Raw genomic sequence first — 26,455 nt, 5'->3', positions numbered from 1 at the left:
GATAAATTAAAAAAAAAATTTACATTGGTGATAAATTAAAAAAACTAAGTTATAGAGACAGACACGGTCAGTGCCATAAGCACTCCAGGCAGCAAGAACAGAGCTCAGTGGGCGAGGTGCTGCTTTCTCGACCTCTGACTGGAAAAAAAGACCTCCTGATGTGGATCACGCACAGGGAGAGAGGAGAGTGATTTTCTCTGTACGAAACAGGTGTTGCGTTTATGAAATTCAAGTATTTTAAACGTTTCATGAAAAAGTAAAAAAAAACTTACAGCTTACACAAAGATTCTAAGCTGGAAGCTGGAATCACGAGGAAGAAAAAATACCCCTATTTTGCTTGTAAAAACTGTTTTTTAACTAAACCCGTTTTTTAGAGCTTTTAAAGTGTCGCTATGCCTAAGTAAGGTAGGGACACGTCATTCTTTCTTATTTTTTATGTTTGTTTTTTTAAAAAAAACAGTTGTCCAGTATGCTTAAGGGCAGCTGGGTAATAGACTGGCTATAGCTGCTCACAGACACAGTGTTGGATGTGAGCTACAACTCCCATAAACACCCTGAGCCACTTCCTGACAGCATTGACATCATAGTCCCTATTCCACCTGGCTGTGGTGACGTCAGCGAGTGCCTCTTTTCAGCATGGAATAAACCTATCATCTAAAATGAATATTTTATTATAGTTATACATTATCTTACTCGGAGAGTCAGCCTGTTCATGAGTCAGTGACGGGTTAAATCTCCACACTGACAGCAGGCAGCAGCTCAAGGTCTTTATAACATTCATCAGTCCAGAAGACAGGATAGATCTTCTCCCCCTGAGTGAAGACCATGTCAGTGAAAGTGTAGAGATGAGCTCTGGACTCCACTGTGTAAAAGGAGACCTTCCTCTCCTCAATATCCACACACACACCCAGCTTCCTGGGCTTCAGACTGAGGGGGAGATCAGTCTCAGGGTCAGTGAGAGCAGAAAAACCAGGGTTAACATCCAGACACCAGTAACCCTGCTGGGGAGAGAAGCTGAAATCTCCTTGCCTCTCTGCAGACTCTCTGGTCACTCCTATTATCCACCTGTCATTCACTTCCACCTCCCAGTAGTGTCTCCCTGAGGTGAAGGCCTCCCTGCTCACAACACATTCCCAGAAATCAAATCTGTAACGACTGTCAGAGAGACTCTTCCCCTGTCCCCATCTCACTCTCTTCCCATCCTCAGACAGGCTGAGAGCACGGTGAGCTGTATCAGGATCCAGAGTCACAGCAGCTGGGGAATAAAACAGCAAACATCACAACAGGCTCTTGAATTACATTCAAATTAAACAAAATTCTACCTGTGAAATATCTTTGCCCCCCAGCACACCAAGAGAGAAAAACAAGTAAATTACTAATTACTTCTCTTCCCTTCCAGAGAAACGAAATATTCTATTAGAGTATTACACATGCAAGTGATCTGTAATATCCTCTAAATACAAACATTAAACATTTGTTTTCACAGCGATGAAACTTTTTTTTTTAGCTCAGGTGGGTAGCTGCATCAGCCTGCGTAGGCTGCAAAGGAACAGATTGGTTAATGAACTCAATCATCTTCTCCAGAAAAATACCATCAACACTCCTACGACTTCCACCAATCCTAACCTTGATATTATTATACCCTCCGACCTTTCTCTTTCATAGTACGAGCGATCTCTCCTCAGCAAAAGCCTCAGGTTTGTACCAGTCCCCAGGAAGCAGGACCTCCAGACCCGAGTCGACCTCAACCGATTTTACAGCAGGACTTGTCCCAGAGCACATTTTGTTGATGACTCCTCCTCACAGGCAGCTGACAACAACCCAGTTATTGATGTCATTAACAACATTAATCCCAAACAGAGCTGTTGGACTCCCCCCTCCGGCTGTTTTCCACCAGTCGATTACTTCATTAACCAATGCACTAATCAAGCTCCCAAGACACTCTCTATACCCAGTAAACACAGGTCCAACCTCACCCAAGGAGAAAATCAGGTGCTCCATTGTCTCCACAATAGAGATGATATTGTCATCAAAGCAGCGGACAATGGAGGCACTGTTGTGGTGTGGCGAAAGGACCTTTATATTATTGAAGCCTCTAGATAGCTTTCCAACACTTCTGCCTACCTTCCTCTCCAACAGGATCCTACCACTGACTACCAAAGGAAGTGGTATCCACCATCCCCCTTATCAGCAGCAAGGAGCTCCCCAGGTCCCGGACCTATACAAGTAATACATTGATGACTGCGTTGGTGCTGCTACATGCTCTAATAATCAGTTAGAGCACTTCCTGCATCATTTCACCAACTTCCACCCATTCCTCAAATATACAGTTAACATATCCTCCACTACTCTTCCGTTTCTAGACATCAACTTCTCCATTAACTACCCCCAACTCTCTACTTCAGTTTATTACAAACCCATGGATTCACACAGCTATCTCCTGTATAGCTTATTTAAACTCAAACACACTAAAAACTCTCTCCCTTTTTCACAGTTCCTTTGGCTACATTGACTCTGCAGTGATGACATGGATTCCAAGAACCAAGCACTCAAAATGCACTCCCTTTACATCAACAGGATACCCAAGCAGTGTGATTGACAGGGCCCTCATCCGAGCCAAAAACACCCCTCAAACCATCGACTCAATCAGGAACTCCTGCCGTAACAATCGGGTTCCTTTGGTGCTTCCCTACCATCCCAACACACTTCCTATCCCCAGGACTATTAACAACAACTTTTCCATCCTACAGGATGATCCCTCCATTGGGGCCCTCTTTTCTGATCGCCCCATCATCTCATATCGCCGACCACCTAATCTGCGTGACCTCCTTGTTTGCAGCTCCTTTGACCGCCCTCAACAACCATCCACACCTGGCACTTTCCCCTGCAACAGAGCTCGCTGTATCACCTGTAAGTACATATCTAACACCACACTCTTTCAAGGCCCCTCCGGACAATTCCGGATCACCCAGATGGCATCTTGTACCTCCAGCAACCTTATTTACTGTATCTCTTGCAGTAAATGCCCATCCATCTACATTGGAGAAACAGGATGGAGACTCAGAGACCGCTTCGGAGAACATGTTAGGGCTGTGAAGATTAAAGATTTCACTAAGTCCGTAGTTTCACATTTCATGTGACCACATGACCACACTAATCTCTCCGTCTGCATTCTCAAAGAAGGATTTCTTAACTCCTATTGCAGAAAAATATCTGAAACTAAAATCATCCTGAGACTCGGTTCACACCTTCCCCATTCTCTCAATGAGTGACTTGTTTTTTTCTCATTCTCTCTACTCATTTGAGAAAGAAGCCAAAGAAGGCTCTGTAGCTGAAAGGTTGTGGTTCCTTTCTTCTCTTTCTTCTCTTTTCAGAATGAAATAAACCTATTGCGTGTTTTTTTAACTGACATTATGAAAAACACAGGACTGCAAGAGAAACTACAGCCTGACCACTCGTTTTCAAAATCTTCAAAACCCACCATAATAACCTGTATACTGTAAGAAACTGGAAAACCTGTCTTTTAAAACGGTTTATTTCAAATCCCAGCTCAGAAGCTCGTTCATCTTCTCTAAGACCATTTTCTTGACGATGCAGAATAAAAAAGTGCTGAATTCAAAGACTGTATAGTGCTCGTTTGTTACAGAAAAAAATATAATGGAAAAAGCAAAACCTTGCTGAAATATAAGAAAGCCTTCCCACTTCCTTTGAAAATGTGAAGAAATATCCAAAGTGTTCAGTTTAAAGCAGAAATAACACATCCAGAAACCCGGAGAGAAAGACGAGAGAAACAGAGGCGCTCATACTGACTTCAGACTGCTCGCGCTCACTGTCCGCCTCTCTGATAGGAGACACCAGCTGTCAATCAGTGAGCTCTGACCACTGAGAGACGGGGGGCGGGGCTTATACATGTTCAGATGAATGGGGGTTTTAATCAATTCAATTCATGAAGCTTTATTCGCATGATCAATGAACACTGACTTAATACTCTCCTGACTCTTAATACTTAAGTATTAACTCCTAATACTTAATCCTGAATAAACACTCTCCTTCATTTGTCTGCCTGTCGATCTATGACAGGCAACAAGCCTGAAGGTCAACGAGCTCTTATTTTTTAACTCCTGGAGCCTAGAAAGACTGACACAGCCACCTACAGGAATTTGTACAAAAAATGACTGATTTCTGGACACTGCCTTTAGTTCAGTGATGAGAGAGGGCGCCCTCTGCTGGAGAATGGTAGAAACTGTAGCTCTGAAACCGATATGGCAACATCTTCCACTGATATTTCAAACTTATTCTATGTAGCTCATGACACAGTGTCATTTGTTTCCAGACATACTGTAGATTCGTAGACACACAGTCACTGTGTCAATCTAAGAAGATAAAGACCCGTCTGATATGGAAAGAAAGAAACTAAACTTACTCTCCCTGCCCTGTGAGAAACAGTCCACAGATATGCCCCCTGTCTTGGGAAGAGCCCCTCATTCCAAGATAATTACCCCCTGACTGAAAGACATGTGCCCCAGACCCCCTTGAAACCAGACTGGTGTGGTGACAACAGCCCATGAACCTCAAATCACAGCTCTACGTAAACACATCACATCAAAATGTGCACATCAGAGTGCCATGTAATTAATTCTGGCAGAGGGAACCCCTCCAGGCTCCCACATATTCTGCTGTTCCCTTTTTGGAGAAGCCTGCACAGTCCACTGTTCAGACATTCTTCCCAAAGAGATTTGTAGACTGTAGACCCTCTTTCAGGAGTGAGCAGAGACCAGAGCACATTGCTTTCAGGGAAAATTGAGTTTATTTAACTAAAGCAACCACCCTCAATCATCCCCAGCCGTCAGCGATTAGCAATCACTCGGGTGCGTCTTTCGTGTTGCACAAGCCCGTGCTTTTTCTCTTGCGTTTTGATCGCCCTCGGTCCCGTAAGTTTTCAGCTCCGACGAAAAACCTTTGGCAGCACAGAGGATTCCCCTACACTCCTCGACCAGCACGTTCCTCCTGTGCCCTGTCGCCTCCATCCTCTGCCTTCCTACCAGCAGCGCTCATCTCCGGCCAGCTCCCTCAAGACTCAACTCCTCGCTCAAGTTGACATTCTGCAATCATCACCCTCGCCTCACCACGAATCCAGCTCTCCTTCCTCCGCGGCGAATTCTCCAAGCAGCCCCTGCCTCATACGTAAACGTTACCACCGCAGTTGCACATATCTGCTTCTCTTTTTCTCTGGTTTCTCCCGCGATTACAGACCTGACGCCACAATCTGAAGGCTTGCGACAGTCCAGATAAAAGAAACGCTTCCAAATTTTCCGGCGCCCTCTGCTGACGTCATCCACGCAACCATTCTCCAGCCCAGACTGGAGACCGCCAGTCGGTTTCTCACTTCTGGGATATTAAACAGCTTCATTAACCCAGTTTTACATGGGTTCATCAATCGCAGCCATCTAAAAACGCCCGCTTTCACACAAAAAAAGGGGGGGAGGAAAGAAAGAACGAAATGTGAATACGCAAGAAAAAAGAAGCTAAGCTGCCCATGCCTCCGCCCCTCGTCTTCCGTCGTCTCGTCCTGCTACACATCCGTCTGCGTCCCACCTTCATCGGGCAACGGCAGTCCGATCCTGCAAACCCGCTGTCAACGGCGTCCAAGCCCAAGCACACCCTCGGGTGCCCATCCTCTTCAGATCACTTGTCGGGCCCTCCAGCTCGTTGTCTCCTCCCCGGCTGTCGCCCTCAACCTCCATCTTACACAGCTTTTCCTCCTCGTCACTCACGACAGCCACCACTGCTTCCTCCCCCAGGGCGAACACCGGGAGAGTGCTGGTCGGGCCCTCACCCCGCTCTTACCCAGCTTCCTCTCTCAACTCTGGCACCACGTCTCCCCCTGCCCCCGCTGTCCCCCTCCCGCCATCCTCGCACGCCCCCGCTGTCCTCGCACGCCCTGCATAAAACAGCCATGCCTTTCCCAAGACCAGAACCCGGCATTCCCAACCCATTCATTCGAAACACCTAGCATCTGAACATCCAGTTCTCCTGTTAATACAAAATGAGCTGCTCTTGACAAATGCATGCTCACCGCCACGTTCGCAAATTCAGCCCCTGGTCCCCGTCTCTGTTGCTACTGCGGCCATCTCCTCGGCCCTGGGTCTGTCCAGCATCCTACCTCTGGCCCAGTCAGCAATCGTCTTGCGTCCCCATATCCGGCGTTCAATTTAGCCCCTGGCTCATCCCTCCTGTCTCAGCTGCTACTGCGGCCATCTCCTCGGCCCCAGGTCTGTCCAGCGTCCTACCACCGGCCCAATCAGCAGCCATCTCGTGTCCCCGTACCCGGCGTTCAATTCAGCCCCAGGCCCATTCCCCTGTCTCCCCTGCTGCTGCGGCCATCACCCTGGCCCTGGGTCTGTCCGGTGTCCTGCCTCCAGCCCAGCCAGCAGTCGTCCCATCTCGTGTCCCTGCACCCGGTGTTCAATCTAGCCCCGGGTTCCCCCCTCCGCCGCTACTGCGGCCTCCTTCTCGGCACTGCGCCTGCCCGCCATTCTATCTCCGGCCCAGCCAGCAGTTGTCCCACATCTTGCGTCCCTGTCCTATTCATGTTCCATCCAACCCAACCCTTATGTTTCGTGTCCTCGTCTCGTCGCCCCAATCCCTCAGTGTTCCACTTATTAAAACAAAACTCATCGAAAGCGTGCGTTCCCCAATCCGCGTCTCATTTTCCTTATCCCCGGCCTCAGATTTGGCCCCGGACCTATTCGATTAATTTCTGCTGCTACTTGGCTCTGAGACCATCCAGCGTTCTACCTCTGGCTTAATCCGTAACCATAACGAGTCTAGTCCGTTCACCCCCGCCACTTCTGGCACCACCTCTTTCACGTCACTACAGGTATGTCCGATGTCTCGAGTCTCAGTCTCAGCTTCGCGTTTTTTCCCTCGCCAACCTCCGGTACCACCCCACCAACAGGTACAGATGCAGCCATTCAAAGTGCGCGTTACAGACACGTACCTCAGGTGACGTCGCTCAGTATGACGCAAGATGACGCGCGGCACCGCAGTACGTGATTGGTTGACCGACAGGGGCACTCGTGGTCCGTTGGTCTGTCGTAGAAAGACAGTAAACGTCTTTGCTGTGCCCGTTGTAGGTATTGAATTTTACCACTGAAGGGAAATCTTAGTAGCTGAGCATAAAAAGAATAGGAGCATACTGTAACGCGTGTGAAGGCCATAAACGATATTAATTTTGGAACATAAACATACAGTGTATAGCTGGTCTTGGTACTTTAAAGAAAAAAATACACACCAGTATTCCATTTCTCCCTAAACATTTTAAGCATCGAAGTCTTTAACTAACGCGATACCGGAGTCAACAAGCATACTTTTAGAATTTGATTAAAAGGGAATATAATATGGAATCGCGTATCTCAAGAAATTAATATGCAATAACTGAGTCAAGGGACTCAGAGGATCCAAGGCTAGACTGAGTATAATAGGCTTCGGGCTTCTATTGTGACATCTACTGTAAATTACAGAAATGTTAAAAGTAAACAAAATAAAGTAACTAAAATGTGGTCTGAAGTCACCCCTTTAGACACCCCTTTTACTTCACTGGTGTCAGATATGAAAGGCAATAGTCTCCCGTTCTGTCTGCTGTGTGTTGCAGCAGAGGAACTCCCTGCAGCCGAAAGGGGCAGAGTAACTTGCATGCCCTCTAGTACAGTTTACACATGCACGACTTTAAAAGCTAGCAAGACAGGTTTCGATTCACATTAGCTGGCGAGCCTTGTTAAAAAAACGAATGATAATGTAACATGCCACTGTTCATGAACAAAGTTATACTGAGATTTCCTAAGATACGCGATTAAAAAATAAATAAATAAAAATTTGAATCTCCTGCGGAACACATTCCATAAGAATCATTGGTTTTACAGTATATATCGCCTTTAAAGGTGGCTTCTCAAAACGCTTTACGGGATAAAAACAACCAGAACAGCAGCAACAACAATATTGTATTTCGTTGCACTTTGAAAACCAAGTAATAACTTAACTATACAGTACGTGCAAACGTTTCGTATGTTGCTGTCGTGAATGCCTGCGTACCCATAAGTATCTTATTTGCCTTGAGTCTGTCTACAGTATCTCTGTCCCACTACCCCCATCTCTCCCTCAATTCAATTCAAGGTGTTTTATTTGCATGACAGATGGGTACAATTCTTGTTGGGAATGTATACTTTGATATTTACACCCGGCGCGGCACCGAGGGAGCGTCTGCATTTATAACTTGGTTTTTAAAATTAGTCAAGCAATATGAAGCATCTTCTTTTACTTTTGAGTCCCTTAAATACATTGAACACAGCTTTCTCACCATCCTTACACAAAGCAGAAACTGTCCGATGACTCACAGTACAAGTGGAAAGATTACAGATTTTAATCGTCTTTAATTTTGTCTTTAATTTTGCCTGTGGAGTGTATCTTATTAAGCTCTAAATTGCATTTTGAGCGCGGTTTTTTACTTTTTTTTAATTGCATTTTGGGCGCGGACAGCACATACAAGGGTTAATGAACTGCGCCAAGAAATTTAAAATAGTATTCTTTAGGTGTGAGGGTAGGAGTGGACCGCAGCAGGCATAATCAGCAAACCAGGAAAACAAAGAACAGGACAGGTGAGATGTGTATCCAGAAAGCGAGTAATCAGAAAAAGGAAATGGAAAATGCAGAAAAAGAAAACGCTTTACAGGATAAAAACAATAACAACAGTAGTGGCTGGGCAAACGATTTTTTTTATCGAAATACAAATTGAGATACTGTACTGTATAATGATGTGCATGAACAAAGGTATACTGCAATTTTCCTTAGATACGCGATTAATGCTTCGTAGGAGGAGGCGGTCTTTTCCTCTTGTCTAACAGTCTGTCCACAAACAAAACATTCCTGTTAGACAAAAGGAATTGAAAAAAAACAATTTTGTCAATGAAAACCGGTGTGTGTGTCTCTCCCTGCTGGATGTTCCTCTCACAAACTGCTGAATGAATAAAATCATTTTATTGAAAATGCGTTTGCAATTGTCTGGTATTTAATTTGGTCCCTTTTAACTGTTTTTCGATCTACTGTATTGCTTTGAGATGCCACTTTTAAAGGCGATATGTAAAATAAAGTTTTTTTTATTATTGTTATAGAGAAACATGATCAGATTTTCCCTGGTTCAGAAAAAAGATCTAAAGTGCTACACATAACTTTCTTAATTCGATGTATTTAAAGCAGTGAACTACTGTAGGTGTCACATAACATTCAGAAATACAATCACGTATTTGACAAATAAAAACGATTATAATCTAATCCTTCCACGTTTGATCCCAAAATCCCAAGAAATATAAATCTTGACGGGTAGAAAGCTATGCTGAAAGTTTATTAAGATGCTTAGAAGACAAAGATACTGTATCAATTTATGTTGCATTAGCCTGATTATGATTAAAAAACACATATAATTAAACACGCGTTTGCGATTTAAATCAGAACACGATTTACATCAATATCGATTCCATATTATATTAGCAGAAAAGCTTAAAACTACCACTTTTTCACACGCTATTTCACATGCTAGTTAAATACTTCGATGCTTAAAATCGTTAGGGAGAAATGGAATACCGGTGTGTATTTTTCCTTTAAAGTGCCGATTCCTGGAATCTGACTGGCTGACACCCTTCTGAAGTGGTTCCATAAGATCTGGTATACGGAAAAGAAAGCGTTGATAAATACAAGTGTCTTTTAATACACTCTTTGCTGTGCTCTTGAGGATCCTTGTGATATTTTAAGCTCTAGTTGAATGATAAGTGTCGCATTTTAAATCATTTTCGTAGTTAGAAATTATGAAACGCCCTGTTAAAAGCAAGGAAGTTTTTATGCCCGTTGAAGTAAAACAAAATGCCTGACAAAGTATGGCTTGGACAGATTCCAAGTGCTTGTACAAATGTGCTAAAGAAATTATACTTTGAGTATACAGCTTGTCCAAAGTCATCCATTATTAATACTATTAGTAATATCTTCGGTAAAGGCTTTGATGCATAAATATTTCTGATAAAGGTAGGTTGTGTACTTTTGTCCAACTAAGCAATCTTGCTTTCATAAAATATACCAACATTTTAATGACTGATGATTAACATGCTGTAATACACAGTCCAAAATTAAAGGCTCAAATGCTGTACATGAGAGGTTAAGCTCCCCCTGGCGGTTTTACAAGGCGACGCCGGATAGTTAACCACGTGACACCACGTTAACTGCGTCATACCGCGTGATACTGTGACACGCCCACCGGGGTATGCCGCGAAATACCTCACGCATTTTGAATGGCTGCATCTGTAAGTCCTTCGTCCCACACCACCATTTCATCCCTGTCCCCCAACCCCACATGTCCAATCCGCTCCTCCTTCATTCGCTTCCCCATCCCTGGCACTCAGTTCGGGCTCCAAGTTCATTTCTCCCCTACGTCGCCCTATGTTTCGCCTCTTTATCCCTCTCCCCCATCCAGCCTCAGTATCATCCCTTCTGTCTTCTGTTCCTACCAAAGCCACCCCCCTTGATGTCCGTACAGGTAAGTCCCTCTCTTCATTCCCCTGTCTCATGCGTGTTTTATCCCCAGCGTCCGATCCAACCCCAGGCCCATTTCTCTTCCTCTCAACCTCCCTGGCCATCACCACCACCTCTCAGCCCTGGGTCCACCCAGCCTCCTACCCCTGCCTACTCAACAACCGCCCCCTGACGTCCAATCAAGCACCGGGATCATCTCTCCCACTCCGCACCGCTTGTTCTCCGATCCAGTACTGCTCTCACTTCACGTAAATTCCATGAGCTACAGTACCACATCTTGAGCCTGGAGCTATCCAAAAAATGCTTAGCGGCCCGGAGGGGGGGCATCCATTTGGCCGGGACCCCCAGAGGTTTATTTTCTCCCAACGGGAGTTTTTGTATTAATCTCCACAGCGCACACATGGATCTGTCATAAGGCCATCAATGCTCGCCATCCAGTTCCAGAAGAGTCCCAGCAGTCAGATCCTTATACTCAATTTACCGTCCAATAGTAAGGTGTCACTTGCCATAAGGTTTACAAGCCTCCACACTTTCTTCAAGCCTGCCACTCTGTCCATCCAGTTAACCCTCATCAACGTTAACAGCTATAAAAGGCCAAGTCACTACTGTCTACCTCCATTCCTCCTCCCGACCACCGTGCCAATCAAGTGCAGGAGTCTCCAATTTCCACTGCTGCTTTTGGGGGACACAATCACAAACACGGGCTTGTACACATCCAGATAACTCTGGCACCACTAACCCATTCCAATAATAGCAGCGATTTTCCTTTCCCATCCACGAAGAGCCTACACAGTTCCTCATCACTTAGACCCTGCTTCCGTTCGAGTTCCCTTCCATCAACGCCTCAACGTGTATCCATAATAAACGACTCGCCAGGCCAACTGAAGCGACTTCCCTACAGCAAACCTATACAGAACGCAGACAGGCATTCCGACTGCCCAACCGCTGCACGATCCACGCGCCACAGATCACGCCTTCTTTCCTTCTTCAAGCTCTTCCAAATTCTGCATTGGCGGTTTGCGGTCCCGCTTGGTTCTTTTGGGGGTCATGGCCTCCTCGTCCTATGGCAAGGAGGTTGGCCCTCAGCCAAGAGGGTTAAGCCAAATATTCACTCCACAATAGTTCGCCACGCTTTGATTTTGGGGCGTTGTCATTTCAGTCCCTCCAGGAGAGACTCATACTGGTCATTAGACTGAAACACAGGATGGAGATAGAAATTCCCAGCATGAAACTTTGATAGACCTTCAAAGGCTCCCATTGTGATTTTGTTACATGAACATAATGTGGAAATTCATTCAACCACGAATGACCCTCTCACACTAAAGAGGTCATCTGAGACTGGACTCAATCACCCCAGACAGCAGGACCTAAAACAGCCCCTGTGTCATCAAGAAGAGAAAGTCCTACCTGCAGCACTGCACAGCCACTGCCATTCTGAAACACAGAGATACAGACACTGTTAATCACAGACATACACTGGAACACAGAGATACAGACACTGTGAATCACAGTCTCACACTGGACCACAGAGATACAGACACTGTTAATCACAGTCACACACTGGAGCACAGAGATACAGACACTGTTAATCACAGTCACACACTGGAGCACAGAGACACTGACACTGTAAATCACAGTCACACACTGGAACACAGAGACACAGACACTGTTAATCACAGACACACACAGGAACACAGAGACACAGACACTGTTAATCACAGACACACACAGGAACACAGAGACACAGACACTGTTAATCACAGTCTCACACTGGACCACAGAGATACAGACACTGTTAATCACAGTCACACACTGGAGCACAGAGATACAGACACTGTTAATCACAGTCACACACTGGAACACAGAGACACTGACACTGTAAATCACAGTCACACACTGGAACACAGAGACACAGACACTGTTAATCACAGACACACACAGGAACACAGAGACACAGACACTGTTAATCACAGACACACACAGGAACACAGAGACACAGACACTGTTAATCACAGTCTCACACTGGACCACAGAGATACAGACACTGTTAATCACAGTCACACACTGGAGCACAGAGATACAGACACTGTTAATCACAGTCACACACTGGAACACAGAGACACTGACACTGTAAATCACAGTCACACACTGGAACACAGAGACACAGACACTGTTAATCACAGACACACACAGGAACACAGAGACACAGACACTGTTAATCACAGACACACACAGGAACACAGAGACACAGACACTGTTAATCACAGTCACACACTGGAACACAGAGACACAGACACTGTTAATCACAGTCACACACTGGACCACAGAGACACAGACACTGTTAATCACAGACACACACTGGAAAACAGAGATACAGACACTGTTAATTGCAGTCACACACTGGAACACAGAGATACAGACACACATTCCCCATTAACACCTCGTCACCTTTAAATACCCCTCTGTCCTTCACACACACTGACAGGGAGAGAGCTGGAGCCCAGCAGGAGCTGTGACTTTACACACAGTGGACTTACGCAGGTCAGTGATGAGGCTGCCTTCACCTGTACAGAAGAAAGGAGAGGGTCAGTACTGAGCTGTAGTGTCCTGGGGGACACTGTGTCCAGCACAGACAATACTGGGGTTATACCCCAGACAGGTGAACAGGCCAAAGGTCATGTAAAGATATAGTTTATAGTGTGACAGTGCGTGGGTTATCAGGCTATGCTGTTCGCTGGCTTTATGTGTAATATCTCTGAAGGAGAGATACGGCTTTGTAACAGATTTATTTTCTCTTGAAGTCCAGCTATGTAAACCTGGCCAGTACCTGGAGGGGAGATTCCTGGGACAGCTGAGGCTGCTGCTGGAAGAGGTGTTAGTGGGGCCAGTAGGGGGTGCTCATCCTGCGGTCTGTGGGGGTCCTAATGCCTCAGTACAGTGATGGGTTAACTATAAAAGAGTAGGGCTGTACACTGATGGGGACACTAGACTGTACAAAGGTGCCTTCCTTCAGCTAAGACGTAAAACGGAGGTCCTGACTCTTCATGGTCATTACAAATCCTGGGGTGTTTCTATAAAAGAGTCGGGGTGTTACCCCGATGTCCTGGCCCAGTTTCCCCCTGGTCTTTACTAGTCCTGGCCTCCTAATAACTCCTAATAATCTCTGAACTGTCTCCATCGCTCTGCTCTCCTCCACTGAGAGCTGCTGTATGTGAGCACACCGGTGAGGATCAACACTGCTGCTGCTGTAAGGATGATGACGATGATGATGACTATTACATGAGGAACATGAGGTCAGCAGTGAGAGAGTGTTGTTACTGTTGTCTAACGCGCCCTTAGTCTGTACATGATGATCAGTTTTCATTAGTTGTGTAATTATTGTAATTAAGGGTTCTGTAATCTCTATTTAGTAAAATACTCCACTATATGTACTCCCACACCACTGAGTCACAATCTGTACCCTTGACAACTTTTTTTGATTAAAAAAAAAAACTTAGTCCTTTAGGAAGTAGTTATTTTATACCTCAGTCAGTTTAGCACAGACATGGGTCCACTGTCTGAATGACACTTTGATCACTGTGAAAGGAGATTAAGTTTCTCACAGGAATTTGTCTGAACCTGCAGTGATCTTCAGTTCACACTGTTTTTCCTTCTCTTCTCTCTCTCATCAGTACGTTTCTCACCAGGACTCAATACTCATTAATATTAATGCTCAATAGCAGTACTGTGTCTGTATCTTCAACAGGAAACAGACCTACCTGCAGCACTGCACAGCCACTGCCATTCTGAAACACAGAGATACAGACACTGTTAATCACAGTCACCCACTGGACCACAGAGATACAGACACTGTGAATCACAGTCACACACTGGACCACAGAGATACAGACACTGTTACTCACAGACACACACTGGACCACAGAGATACAGACGCTGTTAATCACAGACACACACTAGAACACAGACCTACAGACACTGTTAATCACAGTCACACACTGGAGCACAGAGATACAGATGCTGTTAATCACAGTCACACACTGGAACTCAGAGATACAGACGCTGTTAATCACAGTCACACACTGGTAATAAGATGTCAGTACAGTCAGTCAGCAGAGTTTTACAGTATACATACGTGATTTAGGGATAGGAGCTCGCTTTACAGCATCTGCAGAGAGAGAGAGTAGATCTTTAGTATATTAAAGACCTTTATTGCTTCTTACCTGTTATTATACCAGAGTTTATCCTACAGTCTGCAGTCAGTCCATTTCAGGATCCCCAGTCTCCACTGCAGTGTGGATCAGAGTGTCAGTCAGTGTGAGCAGCAGTGTTGTAAGACTGGAGCCTTACTCAATAAGACTGAGCACCACAAGGCAATAAGACACACAGACACATCACAGGACATCCTGGAGTCTGGTGCTTGAGCCATTGAGAGAGGTAAGAAAGAAACACAGTCTGCAGTCTCCAGCACTGAGGGATGTTTCATATTTAAATAACTATCCATTGATACTGAATTCTGTTCATTGTTCAGTCAGATGAGTGAAAGTGTGGGCTGCTCTCACACAGACTAAGAGTCCTGTACCACAGCGACCAGTATCACTGACTGAGTGACCTGTACCCACAGTGACCAGTATCACTGACAGAGGCACAGAGATGTCCTGCTCACTGGTCACACTGCCTGATCTCTGGACATCAGCTGGACAGTGAGAGATGACCACTCACGCACCATGGTGAGCACATGTCCACACCAGGCCTGATCCAGGAAGACTGACACACAGACAGTATCAGTCTGACACAGACAGGGGCCCAGCTGGCTGAACACAAGCAGTCAGAGCAGTGTCACACTGCTGAGCATCTATTTGCAAAGAAGTGGACCCTACGCAGGTATGATCACATGTAAACAGCAAAATCCAAGGTCAAGGTCTTAAAACTAACAAAAGGTCAAAAACCAAAAGGGAAATTTAAACCCCAAAAATCCAAGACAAAATCCAGAAATCAAGGTGGAAAAAACAAGCCAAAAATTCATAAACCTAGAGGGAGTCTTGGGAAGATTTCATCACACTGAAAGAACCATGTAGCTCTCAAGGTCTAACCCACTACTGAGCACTGTAGTACCAGATCAGGGTTCAGGTAGGCTGGAGGGGAGGCCTGGTGATGGGTTAATGAGGTCTGATTAACCTACACCTCCCCAGAGCAGATGAGGTCGTTGCAATCGGCTTGGGTGCCCTCTGGTGGCAGGATGCTGGTACTGTAACAACCAGCTGTGTTGTTCCAGCACTACAGACACTGTGTGTAACAGCAGGACACAGGCAGGACCCCCACAGTGTCAAGATACAGACTGTTCACTCAGGACAGGGGGCTGATGGCCTGTTGTCAGTCTGAAAGGAGACTCTTCAGACAAGAGTGGAGAACATGTCTTTGACTCATTAGAAGCGGGCAAAGAAGACTGATATTCATACAAGCTGCATTTCATACTTTATAGTTTGTGCTGCCAGTTAGCTTCTTTCACCCATACAAGTGGTCTAAAACTAAATTTTTCATTAAAATATTAACTTTGAAAATGTGTATTGGGACCAAACTGAGAGGGAGTCAAAACTGAGTAAGATCTCCTTATTTACATTGTTGTACAGGAATTTTTCTATTTCTCTGTAGCTTCTATTGCTTTTGTAAACTGATCAAATACCTGTGTGTATTACTGGTGAAAATAAAAGAAGGATTCACTTCAGTGCAATACAGTTCATTACAGTAGAGTACAGTAAACTGCAGAACAACAGTGCACTCAAATATAATTCATTAGTGTTTGTATTGGTGGATCTGTGATCTCACAGACACAGAAGATCACTTACCCAGTTCTGCGAGGATGACAGGAATGGCTGGAAATAATAAGACATGATTTAGACCATCAGAGCTGTCAGTGTCTGATGACGCTCAAATTGGTCTAAACTATCAACATTAAGAAACATGTAACAAAAATCTTATATGTGGACTTTTCATCAGAATAGCAAAAACTTTTTGTTACAATTCAGTTGGAAAACTAGAGCAAGGCCATTTACAGAGGAGCTCCTGCTGAAATCACTACAGGACACAGCACAGAGAGTCTGACTGATTTACTCACCATTGAGTTTCTCCTCCCCTGTAAGAAACACAGAGAGGACAGTGAGTGACACAGCATCAGGGCTGCAGAAGCTGGAAAATAATTTTAGCCATGTTTTCTCTTAAAAATATTCTATATTTCACTGAACAAAAGAACATGAGAGACAGAAGAGTACCAGGTCGTTCTGCCCATCTAGCCATACGTTCGAAGGTAATAAGATAAGATAACATTATTAGCCCTATACAATTTCTTGCATTAGGAACTTGTCTCTTCACAGACCCCAGCTTGCTCTCCATGAAACACACAGACAGGGAGAGAAGCTTGGGGTCAGAGCACAGCGTCAGCCATTGTACAGCATACCTGGAGCAGCTAGGGTTAAGGGCCTTGCTCAGGGGCCCAAACAGAATACAATTCCTCTGCCAGCCACGGGATTTGAACCAGCAACCTTCCAGCCACAGATCCTTAGCCACACAGCCACCAGAGGATTCAACCCTCTCTGCTGTGAACAGCCACAGAACTGACCCCTCTTACCTCAGTTCTCTCTGATAGATGAGAATGTCTGTCTTTCTACAGTACATCTGTGATTTCTGTGATAGATTAGAAGGTCTGCCTCTCTACAGTTCATCTGTGATTTCCCCTTTAAGAGTCGCCCCACCCCCCTTCTGTCACATGGTCATGATTGACCGATGAAAGCAGAGCTCATGACTGACAGACTGAAAGAAAGTCACTGACATCAGGGGGTAATATGGTCAGGAAGACTTGGTGGGGGGTGTGTTAGAATTGGCATGACAATGGTGAAAATGAAGATATTTCCTATCCATTGTAAACAGAGTATATATATGTAGCCACTTGCCCCTCCTCTCCCTGTGCTCCAGGTTTGCCCTGTAGGGATCTGACTTTGACACAGTGGACACATCCTGACCCTTGACCACATGCGTCAGTAAGACAGTGTATCCTGCAGTAACAGCTGATTGACAAAGAGTCCCCATCCAGCAGGAAGATCAGTGATATCAGCCACAAAGCGACAAGAATATATGACTGGCATAGTGAATATATCACTACATCAAGTGTTTAGTCTTAATTTAGTCTTAAGTGTTATTAAAAAATTATGATAGCAGATTATTTAAAAATGGCAGATTTCTTAATAGATCACATACTGTCCATTCTTCTCCACTGGATCACTAGAAGTACTGATGCTGCTACAGTAACAGCTGCTGTTAGGAAGAGAGCCACCATCCATCCAGAGGGAGCAGGGAAATAATCTCCTGGAAAACAGAATAAATTACGAATAAATTCGATAAATGTAGTGTCATTCTGTAGTGTTTCCATGGCAGCCAACCTCTCCCCTTCTCTCCTGTCAATCAGTACTGGTTTCCATGGATATTCAATAAGACGGGAGACCTGGATCACCTGGACAAATTCTGATCGTGCCTGTGTAGGTGATGGTAAATTGCAAGAGTACTTGTCAATTTTTATGAACCAATCAAACATTATAATGTACAGTTTCAACATACCATTTCTAAATTTACAAAAATACTGTTTATTGATAAAAGACCAACACACAAAACAAGCAAGAAATGTAATAGAATATATCAGTGATGATCCACTGTGATACAAAAGGCAAATTGTTCACTCAGGGACAAAGATCAGAGACCAACATGTGTTATTGTTTACCTTATAGGTTTTATCAGACTCATATCATTAAATCACAGCATGTTGCTGAACCTCAGTCTTGCAATAATAGTCTTTGCACACTTTGTCTTCTTTGCTGGGGCTGCAAGGTACACAGATGAGAAGAACTAGGCTCATCCTGGCTATAGCTTCTGAATGTCTTTGGTTATTCTGGATGTTGTAGAGTGCAACTGTCTTATTTCATTGATAAGGTGAAAATAACAGTGGGTTTGCAAACACAACATCTCTTTTGTTTCAGAGAGAATAGTTTGGGCAGAATAATGTACTCTACTGAGTCACTCTCTTGGCCTGGGCTCTTGGAGAAAAGTTCTCCTCAGTCCTGAGTCTTGACTCAGACTCCTTGAAGTCACTTGATATAAAAGTCAGATGACCAGTTCAGTTGGAAGCCAGTGAGTTTACCAGTGAAAATGACCTGGGTTCTTGTTTTTAAGGTGGGGATTTGCTGAGATGCTATCAGGTACCCACCCTGCAGACCCCCAATTAGTGAATCTTGCTTTGGGTGATGAGCAGTAACCTTGGACCTGTGGTTTTGAGAAAACAGACTACAGACACACTGGATCCCATCTGCTCTTCGCTCCGGACTCGGTTTCCCTCCTTGACTTCGGATTCTGATTCTCCTTGCTCTACATTCACGTGTCACGTATCACTGTGTCTGGCTGCCTGTCCCCACCCCTGTGTGTTTACTGCACACACCACACCGCCTGTCCTCACTCCTGTGTGTTTACTGCACACACTGTGTTCAGCTTCACTGTCAGCACCTGACATGTAGTAAGAAGTTAGTTATGAAGGTTCTTTTATGCAGAAATTTGAGTAGGGAGCTGCATGTGTTGGCTGAAAAGGAACAGGTAAAGGTTTATTCCCTGCTGAAAGGAAAATATAAGAAACACAGTGTTTCAGGTTTGAGGAAGAGAGAGAAAGTACCACATAAATATCTAGAGAAATATTTAGTAGAAAGAAACTGAAGACAAACCTTTGAGGAACTTTTTATTTTAAAGTTTTACCCTTATGTTTTAAGCTTAGTCCTGAAACATCTAATAATTGCAGTTCACTTGAATTATTCTTTATTTTTTCTGGTTTTATACTTCATTTCCTCATAATCAGAGAAAACATTTACAAGGAAGTAAAGTGTGTCTCAGATTGACTAGTGATGTACTGTAGGACTTTCTAATGGGTTTTGAGTAGAGTCCTTTCACAATAAGTCTCTAGTGCAGGTTGTGCTCAGTGTCCCAGGTGTGTTATATCCTGGGTGTGTGTTATACCTCAGCTGTGTTACAGGTGAGCTCCAGTGTTCATGTTTAATACTCACTGGGTATGTGGAGCTGAGATCCCCAGTCTGGCTCAGGAAGAGCACTTCTCACTAGGCAGGAGAAGATGTTGGACTCCTGTTTGACTGGGATGTAGCTGCTGACATTGAGGAGCCCCTGACTGTCCGTGTCCACTGTGGGGGGCTGTGATGTCACCTCGTTTCCATCCCTGTCTGTCCAGATCACTGCAGGTTGAGGGAACCAGCCCTCTGATCTGCAGAGCAGCTGGGCCTGATCTCCTCCAGGGGAGTGGAGAGACACTGAGGGCTGGGAGCCCAGGGCTGTGGATTTGACACAACAGGAGACATTTCACAGCTGATAAAACAAATGATGACTCAAACAACACAAACACAAAGTTAATTTGTCAAGTAACTGTAGTATTCACAGAATCACATCTGTCTAAAAGGTCATCATGTCTGTAATCAAGGTGATCATCTTATCTGTGTGAAAGAACAGGAGTGATGTGAGGCTGGGTTGTTCTGTACTGTGTTCAGTTGTGTTGTGTTAAAGACACAAGTGTGATATAAAATATCAGAGCTGATCTACTGGAAGCTGACATGAGTTGATAGGCTGAGTCAATGTCTGGACTGAGCTCTTAAAACACACTATGAGGAAATCTATTGTCTGCTGATCTTCTCTTTCCCCTAGAAGGAGGGTCATAGTTGATTAATGATTAGTAACTTATTTATAATACTCTGCAATTAATTAAATCACAATTGTAATATAATTACTGCCTTTACCTGCATTAAATGCTCCTTAATCTCTCAGTTTCTCAGGGATTAAGACAGAGTGATGAGAGGTTGTGGTTTTATATGGTCGAAATCAGAACTACTTACTTGGACCACTTTTCATTAGTTTATAACAAAATGGTATCTAACATCTGGTATCTAACTGGTGTCAATTAACTTTGAGCTCAGGAGCAATGATGAAAACCTAGTGGCTTTCACCCAAGCTGTCTTAACACATAATCATTAATTATTTCTTGAAAATCATATTTATCTTGTGCATGTTTCATCTCCAAACAAAATTCTTCCCATCAGCTTTGAAAATGTGTCCTACCAGCTTTGTTGCTGACTTTTTCCAGAAATATATTAATATATTATAAATATTGCATCATATTCCACATGCTGTATGTAGTATGCCACTCTTCCACAGATCTCCAGATGTTCTGCTCTGATAGTGGTCTTTCTGGACTCCAGGAAGAGTTCATCACTGTTCACAGTCATCTTCTCCATCAGCCATTTCTCCAGTCAGCTGTTTCTCAGTCCCAACCTGCTACCTCACCCAGTCTGTTCTCTTGAGCTTCTCCACCTCACTGAAGAGCAAGACCTGCTGCTGCAATTCCTCTGCCTGCAGAACCGTTATCCATCTAATCTTCATCCACATCTCAGGGCCCTGGTCACCACCTTACTGTTTCACTACATTTTATCTCTGTCTGTGACCACAGAATCTAACTGGATTCTAAATATTCACAAAGTTCAAAATTAACATAATTCTCAGTCAATGTTGTTCATTATGATTCCATGGTCAGGAAGGAACTCCTTCCTTATCCACAAATTGCTTTTCCTACACAACACCTGCACATTCTGCAAAAACTGCAAGTCAGTGAGCTTCAGACTCCAGATCTTCTTGTAAGTATAAACTAACTCCTGCTTTTTCCTGCACCTCCCCTTCCTCTGTCCCCGGGCCTTTGCCCTGGCTCATTTTCGGTGTAGCCTGATATATTGAGATATAAGGGTTCTTCCATTCTGCCACCTGTTGCTCCTAATCCCACCTCCAGAGGCCCAGGTCTATCCGATGCCCTTCCTGTGGAACAGTAATCAAGAGTCCTACCACATCTTCTCTCTTCCTTGTGCCCTGAAGTCGAACACAGCTTAGTGATAGCCAATATTTTCCCAGCTCCCTCACATTTAAAAACTCTTTTCCCCAAAGCATGCAATGTTCCCTCTTCTTTCAGTAACAAATCAAACAAAGAGCACAAATTAGTCTTGTACGTCTCCTCATTCACTCTACTCTCTCCTTCCAAGCCAGAAACGTTGACAGCAGCCCAGTGCAGCAAGATCCTTATCTTCTGTGATCTCTCTTTGCAAAAAACAGAAGTTCAGCCCACTGTGGATAAAACATCTGGTCCTCCTACCATCACTGAATTCTGTAGAATTATTCAGATCTGAAGATTTTTGCCTCCTTGCTTCACAATAAGCTTGACTGTATTCAGTTGTATATTTCTACTAACTCGTCCACTACTGTAGGTCTTACACAAAAAAAAGAAACTCTTCTCTTGCTGGGATAAACTAACAATTCTTATGAAAATCATTCCACAGGATTGACCATCCACTTGCATTATCTAGATCTCATCTCATCAGATTACATCAATTAATCCACACTTCAAATTACAGAGCAAAGCTTCTGTTGTGGTGATTTTTGGAAAACTAGAATGGGCCGTCATTCTTATAAGATGTGTTTAAAAAATTTTCAGCTGTTACAAGCTCAGCTCCTGTCATCAAAGTCCCTGGTCCTCCACCTCCATCTGCTCCAATAGCTCTCTTATCAATTAGTTTCTCACTGTTGCAGCTCACATCCCAGGACACTACAAGAACATCTCCAAGTGATCCTCTTTCCATTAATGAGTAATGTCAGCAACCAAGCATCTCATGATACACCTACAGATGCAGCCATTCAAAGTGCGCGGTACAGACACGTACCGGAGGTAATTGGCTACGGCGTCGCGCATTTTGACATTTTGACGTGATTGGTTGACCGACAGGGGCAACGTCTTGGTCCGTTGGTCGGTCGTAGAAAGATTTACAGTAAACGTCTTTACTGTGCCCGTTGTAGTATTGAATATTCATATGGAATTTTACCACTGAAGGGAAATCTTAGTAGCTGAGCATAAAAAGAATAGGAGCATACTGTAATGCATGTGAAGGCCATAAACGATATTAATTTTGGAACATAAACATACAGTGTATGGCTGGTCTCGGTACTTTAAAGAAAACATACACGGGACATGGTTTCATTATGACCAGAATCGGTCTTGAGATATTTTTAACTTGACTAACAGTTTTTGAGAGGTATGTCTTGACACCGATACTACGTAAATACTGCTCACATATATGTTTCTAGGTTTATATTATGCATTTCATACAGTCAAATTACTTTTGAGCAACTAATAAGAAGCGCGAAAGCGCCCAGGGCGTTTTAGTTTTCGTTTTGTTTTAATGCAGTGCGGGGACTCTGCTTTAACTATATCGCCGTGGATTGATTAGAGATATCAAGTACATACAAGTCATTTTTTAAATGTTGTAGTTCGTCTTGTAAAAATGTTACGAGTACATCATCTGTCAACAATTACACAGGTTCTGTTTCCATATTGCGGATTTTGGTTACGTAATATTATTTTCTAATTTCACGTTGTGAATATATGATTTGGGCAAACAGAGCCGCAAAGAAGTACATTATGGGTTGTTGTTTTTTTTTGCAGTTTTATCTAGAACAAGCGATGCTTAAACCTTTGTCTGATTCTTGTGAAACTATCCACACGACAGTTACCTAGGAGTTGACTTCAGTGATGTCACTGATGGGATGTTTCTAAAAATCCATCCACTGTAAAACGTCTTCTCTAGTTGTCCTGCATATGTATTCGTTAATGAAGCTGTGTGTTCTGAGCCTGGATCTCTACATTTCTGTATGAACCAGCTTAGAGGGCTAAAGACAGCTTGTGTTTAAATTGAGTGTAAGGTAATTTATGCTTCTAAAGTCATGGTCAGCATTTATTATTGTACTGTGCTGTAAACTTGTTCTGTGCCTAATTACATTATTTTATAGCTTTATCAAATCTGTACATTGTCTGTCGATAATGTTTCTGTAGTGCTTTTTCAGCACTCAGCATGTGACCGCGCCGGTGGCTCTGTGGGTTAGTTTCCTGACTCCCATGTCACATGGTCTGTGATTGAATCCCATGGAACTATGACTTTACATTTTAACAAACATTTCTTTGAAAAAATGAAACGTTTCCCTTGGTCAGAGATTAAATAAAACCTCACTCGCACCAAACAAATTTATATTTCTAAATATCACAACATGATCGAATTTAAGTCTTTTTAATAACAATGAATAGTCACCTATGCGTTACAATATAAACATTTATATTGATTTAAATCGCGTTTTGATTTAAATCGTAAACGCGTGTTTAAATATATGTGTTTAAAGGCGATATATATGTGTATAAAAGCGCTGATTCTTATGAAATGTGTTCCGCCGGGGATTAAAAAAAACTATTTTTTTTAATCGCGTATCTAAGGGAAATTGCAGTATAACTTTGTTCATGCACAAACAGTGGCATGTTACATTATAATTTGGGTGTTTCCTCTTGCCAGAAACCTCTAAATTGCATTTTGAGTTTTTGACTTTTTCTAAATTGCAACCCATAAATAAAGCTGATACAGTTTAGACTTACTGTATTCTAAACTGTATTACAACAGCACATTGGACAATGCAACGTAAATTGCAAAAATGCACTTGGAATCTGTCCAAGCCCTCCTACGAAAATTATTTAAACTGCGACACTTATCATTCATCTTTAAATAAACTTTATTTTATATAGCGTTTTAAGCAAATAGGTAATTAGATTGCTCATAAACCTAATCGCTTTTTCTACATAAACACAGCGTGATTGCTCTCTGATTGCTTTTTCTTTATATTTAGGCTCAGATTTCAACTATAGATCGTATTATTATAAACTTTCTTGGAAAAATGTATTTTATGTAAACCATGTTTGCTATTAATTCATTTAGGGCTAAAATACGTTCATTGTCTTCCAATCGAGTCGAGTTGACATTGGAAGCTTGCCACGCCCGGACTGTTACACCAACGCATTAGCATGTTAAAGCGATTTCATTGAGGAGCCCAGCTACCAGTTAACACTGTACTTCCTACTTTGAAAATACCTGTGAAACCGGTTTAATTGGTCACAGCCAGCACTCCGGCAGAGAGGGGGTTGTACTCGTTAATGTCCGATGACATACAAGTGGAAAGATTACAGATTTTAATCGTCTTTTTTCTGAACCAGGGAAAATCTGATCATGTTTCTCTATAACAATAATAAAAAACTTTATTTTACATTATTTTACATATCCCACTTACACATCACATGACTTTAATAAATCTATTCTTTATTAATACTAAATAAATAATACTAAAAATACTACAGCAAAGAGGTCACTTGATTTTTGGAATAATTCCAAATAGCACAATGATCCACTGGCATCCCTGAAGTCTGTTTAGTCCATAATCTTCCAAATACAATCACTAAGCAATTATAAGAATTATACCATCCTATTTCTTTGTGATGTCCTGTAAAAACTAAACCTATTTTTATAAGGCTTTTACTCAAAAGACTTCCAAACACACAAAGCATTTGTGAAGTACTATAGTATTTCTAAAGGTTACTGGTACAACATCAATCATTAAAGCTTAACAATAAAGTTTAGATTGCTGACTATGGACTAACTACATTAACTAACTGCAATGCAACAGTAGACATTTTACAAGTAAGAATATCTGGTTGAATTCTTGCATTTGTAGCCAATTTAATGCGAGAGATTTTAAGTTTTAACAGAAGAAAACTATGAATATGAAAACAGCCATAGCAACAAAAATTACTGTGCAAATATCAAAAGGCTACTTCAGTAATGAAATAATGATCACAGTAGAAACCAGACACTGTTTACACCATATTGTTAAGAAAGACTCAAGACAGAAATGTCCATGTACAGCTGGAAAAAACAACTTCTAAAACAACAGTGAAGGCTGCAACATTACGCCCATGCTTTTCCACACTTGTAAGGATAACCTTAAAACTTAGGCTGTTGAGTCCAATCAATTAAAGCTGGAGTTCTGCAGGTTGTACAGGCTTTAAAGGTAGATCAGTAGTTTATCTGCAATATAGTCCAGTACTTTAGGTGTTACTTGGTTTAATTTTCCTGCTTATTAATGCTTACTTTCCTACATTTCCAATGCAGTTCACTATCATTATACACAAAAGCCAAACCATAAACTTTGAAGCTAGCAGACTTCAAGAAAACACCTGTTGGTGTTAAATGGTGAGGTTTTATTATAATCTAAGGTATGAAAACAAACTAGCTACATTTTTAACACACTTTATAATACACCACTTTTTTGTTGTATCCCAAGTGATTTGAAGCCTTTCTGTTTTAATTGAACTTCTAGAGTTATTTCTCCAATGTTTAGGAGGATATCGCCATAATAAGGGCATGCTTGTCATATGCTAAAAGAATAGCTTATAACAGGAAAGGCAAAGTCTGTTTTTTTAAAAAAAGCTCCTTTAAAGCCTGTGCCCCAGAAGGTCCATTTATGTCGAGCTGTGAAAGTGCTTTACAGTAAAAACCTTGTGTAAATGGTTAAAAGCAATGATCCAGGGACCAAAAGTGATTCAGGAGCCTAGAACCAATATTTGTGTGCTCGGTGCAGTCGGATGTTGAAATTTGTTCCCCGTTTTTGAAAAAGTCCCACTGTATGCTGTTCCTTTTATTTACAATAAGAATCTAGGAACCTCTAGGAGACATCAACTGCAAAGTGACATGACTGAGAGCCTCTTGAGTCCTGCAGATACAGGGTACCTCATCATTTTAATGAAATCAAATGTGTACTGTACGTGTAAAACTGAAGCTGACCTAACAACCATCCCCTTTTCTGCAGAGCGTGTTTAATTGTACTGTTTCAGCACATCAGTTTTTTTCCCCCAACAACTTTCCAGAGGAGCTATAAATATTTT

General features: G+C 42.9%; 1 protein-coding gene across 1 annotated transcript in view; it reads right to left on the bottom strand.

Moving 5' to 3' along the window:
• Positions 1 to 728: 728 nt before the first annotated feature.
• LOC148834014 (butyrophilin subfamily 1 member A1-like) overlaps positions 729 to 26,455 on the bottom strand; it is a 29,387-nt gene continuing 3,660 nt past the window's right edge. Inside the window, exons 3-11 of the mRNA XM_088915724.1 lie at positions 19,665 to 19,943; positions 17,824 to 17,931; positions 16,688 to 16,705; positions 16,419 to 16,445; positions 14,708 to 14,740; positions 14,334 to 14,360; positions 13,113 to 13,139; positions 11,983 to 12,009; positions 729 to 1,255 (exon numbers count right to left, since the gene is read on the bottom strand). Coding sequence (XP_088771850.1) covers positions 729 to 1,255; positions 11,983 to 12,009; positions 13,113 to 13,139; positions 14,334 to 14,360; positions 14,708 to 14,740; positions 16,419 to 16,445; positions 16,688 to 16,705; positions 17,824 to 17,931; positions 19,665 to 19,943 — 1,073 coding nt within the window. The remainder of the gene's footprint in view (positions 1,256 to 11,982; positions 12,010 to 13,112; positions 13,140 to 14,333; positions 14,361 to 14,707; positions 14,741 to 16,418; positions 16,446 to 16,687; positions 16,706 to 17,823; positions 17,932 to 19,664; positions 19,944 to 26,455) is intronic.

This window comes from Atractosteus spatula, chromosome 5 (assembly GCF_055471065.1).
Source record: "Atractosteus spatula isolate fAtrSpa1 chromosome 5, fAtrSpa1.hap1, whole genome shotgun sequence".
Lineage (NCBI taxonomy): Eukaryota > Metazoa > Chordata > Actinopteri > Semionotiformes > Lepisosteidae > Atractosteus > Atractosteus spatula.
This window is presented reverse-complemented; position numbering and strand designations above follow the sequence as displayed.